Source organism: Myotis brandtii, unplaced genomic scaffold (assembly GCF_000412655.1).
Source record: "Myotis brandtii unplaced genomic scaffold, ASM41265v1 scaffold200, whole genome shotgun sequence".
Lineage (NCBI taxonomy): Eukaryota > Metazoa > Chordata > Mammalia > Chiroptera > Vespertilionidae > Myotis > Myotis brandtii.
In genome coordinates this window covers 2,254,036-2,265,286 of record NW_005357453.1, presented here as the reverse complement: position 1 = coordinate 2,265,286, position 11,251 = coordinate 2,254,036, and the positions used below count along the sequence as shown (strand labels likewise).

The 11,251-nt window shown below is 48.4% G+C and overlaps 1 protein-coding gene across 1 annotated transcript in view; it reads right to left on the bottom strand.

Moving 5' to 3' along the window:
* Positions 1–6,668: 6,668 nt before the first annotated feature.
* The window catches only part of ZNF396 (zinc finger protein 396), a 6,112-nt gene continuing 1,529 nt past the window's right edge, over positions 6,669–11,251 (bottom strand). The window contains exon 4 of the mRNA XM_014538885.1: positions 6,669–8,984. Within this exon, the coding sequence (XP_014394371.1) occupies positions 8,482–8,984 (503 nt within the window). The 3' untranslated portion in view covers positions 6,669–8,481. The remainder of the gene's footprint in view (positions 8,985–11,251) is intronic.

Here is an 11,251-nt window from a genome sequence, read left to right as displayed (position 1 = left end):
TTCCTGGCACTGTTAGACCTGATCTCACTTACCCGTAGCCCTGCTTTTTTGTTTGTTTTGTTTTGTTTTGTTGTTTTTTAAAAACATATTTTTATTGATTTCAGAGAGGAAGGGAGAGGGATAGAGAGATAGAAACATCAATGATGAGAGAGAATCATTGATCGGCTGCCTCTTGCTCGCCCCCTTCTGGGGATCAAGCTCACAACCCAGGAATGTGCCCTAGACTGGAATCGAACCCAGGACCCTTCAGTCCGCAGGCCAACGCTCTATCCACTGAGCCAAACCAGCTAGGGCTGTTTTGTTTTGTCTGCCCCGGAAGGGCAGGAAACTGTCTTGTTCCCCCACAGGATCCCCACCTCGTCATAGGATGCTGCCTGCTGGGCTTACAGAGAACTCCATACACATTTGTTGAGTAAATGGGTGAATTGTGCTGGCCACAGCGCCACCCTTGCTAGGTCACATGTCAGGCATCGGAAACTACACCACAGAGCCCTGTTGTTTAAAGTCGGTGTGAGACGCGCAGGCCCAGCCTTGGAGAAGCGTTGCAGGATCTGCCGGCTTAGACTCTGGTGACGGCGACTAGCTGTGGTCACTAGTTACTGTGCACGTCCTCATCCAGGCAAGTGCCCTCTGCAACGCGCCCTCAGCCTGTGATGGGTTCGGAATGAGAGAGCAAGTTATGGAGCAACTGAGGGTATGGCACTACTTATGCTGTGGCCCAGACTTCATCTCCCCAGCAGCCCCGCTAAGGCTGATGCTCCTCTTTCCTCCTCCCTTGGGGAGGCTTCAGAAATCCAGCCTTTTCGGTCTCCTGCTTGGCTCCTCCCACCAATCTGCTTGGCTGCTCTTGCCACCTTTCCCTCTTCTGTGACCCTAAAGGCTAGCCCAGGCATTTCTGTTTCGTTTTATTTTACTATAAGAGTTTTTGCATGTAATTAATGTTGGAAAACAAAGATCAGCCCCGTCGGCATTGCTCAGTGGTTGAGCATCGACCTATGAACCAGAAAGTCACGGTTCAATTCCTGATCAGGGCACATGCCCAGGTTTCAGACTCGATCCCCAGTGTGGAGCGTGCAGAAGGCAGCCTATCAGTGATTCTCTCTCATCATTGATGTTTCTATCTCTCTCTCCCTCTCCCTTCCTCTCTGAAATCAATAAAAAGGATATATATGTTTTTAAAAAAAGAAAACAAAATATCAAACAGAAATACTTAAGAAAGTTAAAAATGTTGCAAAAATGTTACAAAACTCTGCTGGGACCTGTTCTATAATTCCTAATTCCAAGAGAGTAAATGGAAACCCCATGAGGTTTTCTTCTCTAATTTACTCTTTGGCGGGCAGGCACCGACACCTCTTTGAAACGCCATCCTCTGAGCCCCACTGTGTGGGCTGTTTCCCGAACCGTGTCCTTGTGGCTCTTAGAGAACAAGTCAGGACAGAGCAGCGTGTTCCCTGAGCGGCCTGCGTGCAGGGAATAGCTTCGTGCCAGCGCTGGACAACCTGGGACTCACCTACCTGGGCCCCATAGCAAGGCCTGAGCCGCAGCTGACCTGAGCCTTGGCAGAGCACCCGTGAGCCTCCGGGACACGAGCGCGTGCGGAGCTGCTGCCACTCCGTTCCCAGTCTCCCAGGGAGGTTGTCATGGGACCGTTTCTCATTATTTCCTGGATTGTGACTAAGGCTTTCTGCTCCCCTCCCCCCCCCGCCCCCACAGGACAGTTGCAGACCATATAAAAGCCAGTTTGCTCAATGACTAGAGCGTTGGCCCATGGACTGAAGGGTCTCAGGTTCGATTCCTAGTCAAGGTGTACCTCATACCTCGTACCTCGGTTGCAGGTTCCAAGCCCCAGTGGGGGTGCAGGAGGAAGGCAACCTAGAGATGGGTCTCTCTCATCTATGTTTCTTTCTCTCTCTCTATCTCCCCCCCCCCCACCTTGTCTTTCCCTCCCATCTTCCTCCCTCCCTTCCTTCCACTCTCTCTAGAAATCAATGGAAAAAATATCTTGGGTGAGGCCTTGGCCCTCAGCCCGGAGGCGGTCCACGGCTCGGTGCAGCCATCTGGCTCCTTCTGTTTTGGTGTTGGCCTTTTGGTGTGTGTGTGACAAAAGCTCGCGAGGAGTTGGGACTTTGGGCCAATCTTGCTTTCACTGTCTGTTTAAATAATAATCTGTCTAAATCTAAAAAGCACTCCTTCCTTTACCAGCCACATTTTTCAACTTTGCCTTAAACTATCTCATTCATTCATTAATGGCAACAACAAAAAACCCACAACCAACCAAGTGAAAAGCAGATACTAATTAATACCTTCCAGAGAACTGACGATGACGAAAATGAGGTCATGATTTCTTCTTAGCATTAGTCTCTCCTTAAGGACTTAGACAAGGAGACAAGCATTTACAAGGCAGCGGAGACTGCCACAGAGGAGCAGCGTAGAGCACCATCAGGGGGCCTACAGGGGGCGTGCTGAGGGGCAGGGAGGCACCAGGAGATGGAGAAAGAGAAGTTTTCACTTGGGAAGAGAAGCACAGGCCTTCGGATCTGGTGTTATCAGATGTCAAGCCTTTTCCAGGCTTGTCTCTAACAATTGCTTTGGAGCCCTCATTCCCACTGCTCAGCTCAGAAGTTCCTCCCTGGGGGCCCTTTAAGTCCACTGGTTAAGATCCCCTGTAGCTGAGGAGTGCACTGCACCAGGAGTCCTCTGTTTGCAAGTGACTAAAAGCCTAACTGTGGCAGGCATTGTTAGTGTCCTAGATGAAGCACTCCCCTTACTTCTTTTTTTAAAAAATATATTTTGATTTTTTACAGAGAGGAAGGGAGAGGGATAGAGAGTTAGAAACATCGATGAGAGAGAAACATCGATCAGCTGCCTCCTGCACACCCCTCACTGGGGATATGCCCGCAACCACGGTACATGCCCTTGACCAGAATCGAACCTGGGACCCTTCAGTCCGCAGGCGGATGCTCTATCCACCGAGCCAAACTGGTCAGGGCATCCCCTTACTTCTAATACAACTCTGATCTTTTGCATTTGGGAGTGGTGGGCGACACTGGGCTCAGCCATATGCAAGAAATTGTATTGGGGCCCTAGCTGGTTTGGCTCAATGGATAGTGTCGGCCTGCAGGCTGAGGGGTTCCAGGTTTGATTCTGGTCAAGGGCACATGCCCAGTTTGCGGGCTGGATCCCCAGTAGGGGGCGTGCAGGAGGCAGCCGATCAATGATTCTCTTATCATTGATGTTTCTATTTCTCTCTCCCTCTCCCTTCCCCTCTGAAATCAATAAAAAAAATTATAAAAGAAATGGTATTGAGCTACACCATCCATGACCATTCTATTTCCCTTGGCCAGGTACTCACGTTGCCTCCCTGGCAACTAGGAATGGCCATATTATTCAGTTCTGTTCACTGAGGTGTAAGGGGAAGTAGTCTGTCTTTCAAAAATTGTACCTAGCCCTGGCTGGTGTGGCTCAATTGGTTGGAATGTCCTCATGTGCACAGGAAGTTCTCGGGTTCAATTCCTGGTCAGGGCAAATACCTGGGTTGTGGGTTCCATGGTCAGGGGAAGTGGGATTTCTGGGTCATACAGTGTTATGAACTGTATGTTTTGCTTGCCCCCCTACCCCAAAACTCACATATTGAAACCCTAACCCCTATGTGATGGTATTTGAAGATGACCACTTTGTAAAGTAATTATATTTAGACTAGAGGTCTGCTGCACGAAATTCGTGCACAGGAGGGGGGTTGCCTCAGCCCAGCCTGCACCCTCTCACAATCCTGGACTGCTGGCTCCTAATCGCTTACCTGCCTGCCTGCCTGCCTGCCTGGTCGCCCCTAACTGCCCCTCCCCCCCCGCCACGCCGGCCTGATTGCCCCTCACCACCTCTACGTGCTGGCCTGATCGCCCCAACTCTGCCACCCCTGCTGGCCTGGTCGCCCCCAACTGCCCCCTCCCTGCCAGCCTGGTCGCTCCTAACTGCCCCCCACCCCCCCGCCGCCAGCCTGGTCGTAGGCAGCCATCTTTGTGAGGGCATGAGGGTTAATTTGCATATTGCCTCTTTATTATATAGGATAAGATCAAGAGGGTGGGGCCCTTATGATGGGATTAGTGTCCTTATAAGATACAGGAAGAAGATGCTTGCTTCTCCCTCTCCTCACTACATGAGGACACAGTGAGAAGTCCTCACCTGGGAACTGAATCAGCTGATTTTGGACTTCTTAGCCTCCAGAACCATAAAAAATAAATTCCTGTTATTTAAGCCATGTGGTATATGGCATGTTGCTATAGCAGCTGGAGCTGAGTAATTTCTATGGTCAGTATGTGCTCATTTTTATGGGAACCTGCCACTTTCCAGGGTAGGTGTGCCATTTTCCAACCCCATCAGCAATGTCCGAGTGTTCCAGATGCTCACCAGCACTTGCACTTGGCGTTAGCTTTTGAATTTTGTCCAACACTTTTATGCATCAGTTGATAGGAACATGTGGTTTTTCCTTTGGAAACTACTAACCTGGCGGATGACTTTGCTTTTGAGTAATAGGTGGTGGAACCCCACTTGGTGCAGGTGTTTCATTCTGTTTATACCCGGCTGCATTCAATTGGATAACATTTTGTTGAGGGTTTTTGTGCCGATGCTCATTAAGAGTTTTCTTGTACTGTCTGCTCTTTTTTTTCAATATTTTATTCTCTGTGCTGTTTAAATATGATAATTTCTATTGATTACAGTTATTTGCCCTGTCACCTGGATCCTTCCATTGAGCTCATACAGTGAATACTTTATTTTGGTTGTATTTCTCAGCTCTAAAATTTTCATTTGATTCTTATTTATATTGTTTCTTTCCTGAATTTTTCTATTTTTCCATTAATTCACTCTTACTTCCTAGGCATGGTTATTTATAATACCTTATTTAAAGTCTTTTTCTGATAATTCCAGTATCTTTATTATCTAGGTATTGGCATCATTTGATTTTTTCCTTGCAAAATGCAATATTCCGGGTTCTTCCCAGGCCTAGTAATTCTGCACTGTATCCTGTACATTTTGAGTCATGGTATGATTCTGGGTATCATCTAAACCATTAGGAGAAGATTGATTAGTTTGGTTTAGCAGGCAGTAGCCCTGGCAAGGGTCAGGCCACAAGTTCTGATCTGCACTGTGTGGGCTGTGGCTCCAATGTCAGTTCCGTTTTCAAACACTTGCAGTGCAGCTGGGAGCTGCCCTTTGTGTATGCCGCCCAGTGGTCAGTCTGTAGCTCCCTTCTCAATGCCTGCTGTCTGCTCCATGCACGTGCAGTGTAGGGGTGAGCAGAGGAGTTCATACATTGCTTTTGGGGACCACACTTGGTCTCCCTCCTCTAGGCAATAAACCCATCACTTTCTGGCTCCCTGAGGCCTCCATTACCAGCCATTCAGCTAGAAAGCTGGGGTTTCTGTGTCCCTGCCCTGCCGTTCACTCCTCTCAACTGCGTCTGCATCCTGGTCCAGGCAGAGGACACAGAATGAAGGCAGGGGGACTGGCACCATGCTCCTGGGACCAACGCTCCAAGTCAGAGCAAAGGTGCCCTCCCCTGAGTAGAAGGAGCCTTCCCCGGGCCCCCTGCCACTGCTGGGCGGCTGCCACATATTGCCGGGAGCCTGGGCCAGAGAGGAGCGACCCTGCTTTCCTCCTGAGAGGAGGGAGAAGAAATGATGAGGGACGTAGACAAGTTGGCAAATTTGGTGGTAAGAGGCTCTAAGAGCTGTGATCTTTCTCTCTGTAACACCAGAGGCACAATCATAGTCATCTGCCCACGATGAAGAAGGAGGCGAGGAGGAGGACGGCAAACACTGTTGACTGAGCCACGTGGTCCCCAATCCCGTTACCAGACATGCAACCAGGAAGCGTCAGCAGCCTTTGCAGGGGTTTCTTGGAAAGCCTTCGCTTTTCCTAGTAAAGGAGACAGCCATGTCCCTGCCTCTTTCCCACTTCCTTCCTGTCATGACCCCGGACGTCGTTCCTGGAGCTGGGACCGCTTCCTCGCATTCTAGAAAGTAAGTGTGAGGGGAAGTCAACAGAAGGACAGATTCCCCAGCCAGACCGGCACTGTCCAGCTGCTGGTGGAGAGAGAGCCAGCAGCAACCTGTCCTCCAGACTCCTGGTTGCAAAAACCAAACATTCCCACTGCAGGAAGCCTTCAGGAGTGATGGACTTGCTTTCAGAAAGAAGGGGAGTGAGGTAAAGAAGGAACATTGGGTTATAGATATAACACTGAAGGCCCAGATAAGGTGAAATCCATCTAAAAAATTTTCCCTTCGGAGTATTTACTGTCTGTGAGAACGAGTCGATCTAATGGGGTACTATTAGCATGCCAATTTTTATCAAACTTAGCCCCAGTCACAGTAATTCTCCACTAAGATAAGCCAGCATCTTCTCATTAGGAGACCTCTGTGCGTGCAAAATAACTCCCAGGACTCAGCAACACCCTTTGGAGACCACCATGGACTTTGATAAGATGATCGGAATCGCTTTCGGGTGGAGAAGTGCAGGTCGTCCACCATGAAAGGATGCAACTCTGTCAGGTTTACGGCAGCACCACGTGCAGACACTTCCCCGGGATACGTGATGCAGACGGTCACTTTATTCACATGGCGCCCAAGAAACTCTTCCCATCACTAAGCAGTGACTCACAGGACACACCCTCTGAGGCATTTGCTACTTTAATAGATGGCTTATTCCTCTCTTAACTAGCGACCGGCACCAAACAAAGAATCCCTACATTTTCAATAACGGAAAATATACAGAACTCAATATATTCCCCAGAACTATAAAATATAATCGCCATCAGCAGATTCCGGAATTAAAGCTTACATTTACTTCTCCCTCTACTAATCTTATGAATGGAGTAAGCAGAGCTCAGTGACCCCACCTCTGTGTCTGGGGCGACTCTAAGCACTGGACACAGGTGGATCTTCTGATGACGCGCTGACACTTCCTGAGGAGCCCCCCGCAGCAGAGAAGTTCCCCGTGTAAGGTCACTGTGACGCCAGGGAAACACAGCGATACATACATTCTCAGAACAGTCTTACCCAGACTCCCTGAGAAAGGGGAGGGCCTGCTGCATCCTGTCAGGACACGTTAATAACACACACATCGGTCATTTTACATTTGTACAGGGACTCTGACTGAACGTGGGTAAAACTTTGGCGGGTGCTCAATTGACTTCCGTGGTTTCATTCGTACAAGAGCGTCAAAATCCGGGGTCCCATTTTGCAAACATTTGAAAATCATCTTGTTAAGAACGTATAAGACCCTGACAAGGCTGCCTTGTGGTGCCTGAAACACGGTCACAGCTAAAGGGGGCCAGGAGGAGCCCGGAGGGACAGGCCTCAGCTGGGAAGGGCTTCCTTTTCCAGCAAAGCCATGGTACCCTCTCCATCACACACCGCACTCGCCAACACCCGGGTCACACCAGTCAGTCTCATCTGGAGTCTTTTCTTCATCTCCCTTTTCCTTCCCTTCACATTAAGAGGGTCATCAACCTTACATAAGCATAGACAACCCACCTCATTACCAGAACATTCCTTAGGCCGAAGCCACTCCCTGAAGACGTGTAGTCATCTTACTGCCTTCACTGAGTTATCTCCAAATTACATTGTAAAGGAGATTATTCTTTTTCCTACACAGGAAATTTGTTAGTCTCATCAGTAATGTCTAAGCTCTTGTGAGTTTTCGTAAGAGATTAAGTCCCTTTACTCACCAGCCTCCTGACAATGACCCTGGGCGTTTCAGCCTAGATCTTGAGGTACATATTCTCTTGGGCCTCCTCAATCCTATCCTCATATTTAAAAATCTAGTAACAGAAAGCAAAATGAGAAATGTTTAAAAAGTGCTTTCATCTTTGGTCTGAGAACTCTCATACTTAAGGTATGAAATGGAAAAGATTATCTGTTTTTATACGGAGTAACTCACATTCTTTCTCAACAGGGGACATGCATTTGTCTAAAAAGAAATACACAGTCGTCCCTCAGTATCTGCGGAGGATTGGTTCCAGGCTCACCTACCCACCCCCACCCCCACCCCCAGTAGATACCCAAATCAGTGGGTGCTCAATTCCCTTGTATGAAATGGCATAGAACAATGCACACAGTTGGCCCCCTGCATCTGCAGACTCAATCTGTGGTTGGTTGAAGCCGAGGAACACAGAGGGCCAACTGTATACTCACTGAGAAAAATATACATAAAGTTAACACTTGTGCTGTTCAAACCAGTGTTCGAGGGGCCACTGTACTATGTCATTGTTGGTGCAAAGAGCAGAAATAGAACGTGTCTGAGAATGTCTTTCAAGAGCTACTCTCCGGATGGAAATCAGAAGTTCAATTCAGTCTCGTCTGCTTTTCTGCTTATCAATACAGTAGCCAAAAAGCAAACAAGGCTGACATAAGATGGTCTGTATCCTCTCCTTTATGACCTTAGAGAAGACCCTGCTCATTAAGACCAGTGATATACACTAGGGAGCTACTGGTGCCGTGTGTCTTCCTCTGTTGAGAAAGTTTTGAGTAGACGCTTTGACTCCCTCCCAGGACCCACGCACGTGTGGCTTTTCCTGTGCCTGAAGAGATTCGAGCTCTGACTGAAGGCTTTCCCACACTCGTGGCACTTGTAGGGCCTTTCCCCGGTGTGGATTCTCCGATGCTGAATGAGGACCGCACTCCGGCTAAAAGCCTTTGCACACACGTCACATGCGAAAGGCTTCTCTCCGCTGTGGATCCTCTGGTGGAGTATGAGGGCTGAGCTCTGACTGAAGGTTTTGCCACACTCGTCACACGTGCGCTGTTTTTTTCGAGAAGGATTTCCGTGTCTGCTATCCAGCGTGCCATCTTGGCTGCTGGTTCCTCTGGATGTGGAACTCTGGGAAGCGTTCCTGTGAACGGTGTTAGGAACATCGCCATGCAGTTCTACGCCCGAAGAAGTCTTTGGCCTCGAAGCTGATTTCACATTTTGAGTTCTTGTGTCCTTATCTGAAATAATACACAGAAAAGCCAATGTCACCAGTTCCTCTGTTCAGAAAGAAAGGAAAATAGAACGATCCAAATGAAATATACACGGTTTATGTATTAGCTAGCATGCTTTATAATAGCATCACAATGTGGAGGAAGGGGAGGGTAAAGCAGAAAACACTGAGATCATAAAGCAAAGGGGAAAAATGTATAGTCCGAGGAGGCAGTCAACTAGGAATATGAAAAGCTCTATGTAGAAGGTAGAACGGTGAGTAGGGACAAAAAGGTATCTCAGAGACTGAAGGAAGTCTGGGCGAAAAGAGGAAGGGCCTCAGATCGATGTTTCTCTCTCTCCCCCTCTCTCCCCCTCTTTCTGAAATCCATTAAAAAGAGAGGGCTCAACTATGGTAGTAGGTCGTAATAAACAAGAGTGTCAATCAACAAAACAAAGCTTAATAATGACACTTGAATCAATAATTAAGGAAGGAGATGAAGAAAGCCAAGGGGACACAAAGGAAGATGGAAAATAAGGTCAGAAAATACAGATTAGGCGCGCGTGTGCATTCGCGCGCGCGCGCGCACACACACGTGCGGTGAGAGAACACAGAGCTAGGATAACAGCACCTCAAGAGATCCAGGGTAGCACAGAGTACCCGTCTACGAAACACCGCCACTCTTCTATGTCGTTTACAGTTCTACTTAAATGGCATCATTACTGGTTCAAATGGGAATCATCTTATTAGTAATGGTAAGGAGCTCAACTTCCAAAGCCACCTGAATGTCTAGTTACTACTATCGAAATCCCGGCAACAGTTAGCACCTGACAGCATGGAGACCAAGATCATCCGCAGAAGCTCCGACGTGACAGGACTCTGTCCCGAGGAAATCATGTAGCAGCCGTAAGACACGGTTCTGTTAGCCTGTCATGATTCCGGTTCTCTCTGCCTTGAAGTGAAAGATCCTGGGCCTTCTGCTTTTGGTTTAAAATTTCTATGCATTTAAAAAAGTATGTTTTCATTGATTTTTAGAGAGCAATGAAGGGAGAGGGAGAGAGAGAGAAAAACATCGATGTGAGAGAGAAACATTGATCGGTTGCCTCCTGCACACACTCCTACCAGGGACTGAGCCTGCAACCTCTATGCATCTTTAAAAAATGTAGGAGAGGCCTCTGTGAGGACAGCCACAGCTGGAACACGGTTCTTGCCAACAACAGGAGCCCAGGACCTGGCTTCGCGGCTGATCGCTTCTTTAGTTATCAGCACATGAAGCCGCGGAGGCTGGGATGGTTTCCCGCCCCATCCCCGTGTCCTGTGAAGACTGCCCCTTCTCCTAGGGAAGCCCAGGCGATCGCTACACTGCAGAGGCCAAGTGTGCAGTAGGCAGTTTGACAAGTTTCTACTTCCAAGCCTCTTGGAAGTAGATCTTGTCAAACAAGAGTGAGGAATCTTTTCTAAGTGTCCCTCTAAATTTTTATATATTGTTTTTTCTATAGTTTCTAATGAAAATTCCCTGGGGAAAAAAACCTAACCTTCCTTAGCTGACCAGCCACTCCTAAAATTTAAAGAAGAAGTGGGGGCGCGGGAGGGGGAGAGAAGAAACTGGGGTTCCCTCCCCATAGCACTTATTTTTTAGTACCTGCAATGGAAGAGCAGATACAAGAGCAGATACTGCTATGCCGGCCATCCTGAAGCATTTCTATAAAAAGTGACGCGAAGAGCAACAGAGGCCAGTTTAGAAGGAGAAGGAGAAAACCAACCACCAACAAAAAGAGCGGGAAGGAGCAGAGACACACATTCAAAGCCCGTGAGAGCAACATCACGGCCGCAGCGACATGGCGAGGTTGATACCGGATCCTCTCAGTAACCCAGCAAGAGGTCGCACAGAGCATGACACAGACCAAGGGCCCTTCTGACAGTAAAAGGGGTGGGACGAGGCCACGTGGGCGCCCTCGTGGGCAAGACTGCTTGCTCCTGCTTCGGTCAGAGCAGCTGTGCTTTCATCTGTTTTAAATATTGGAACTCCGCGTAAAAGTTCACTTGAAAAAAAACGATCATGCTGCTTGAAAAAGGTTTGACAATCCTGATGGAGATGATGCCAAGAATTTTTAAAATCTGCAGATTTTATGAGAATCTATGAGAAAGAACAAGCTATGAGAATGTCCGTCAGCACGACATATAGAGGTAAAGTAGAGGGAGAAATTCCCAAAGTGGGGGGTGCAGGGGGAAGCTGGAGACCTCTGTGCATGCTCGGGGCCTGGGCCCCCTGTGCCCACACCGGGAGCTGGTCCC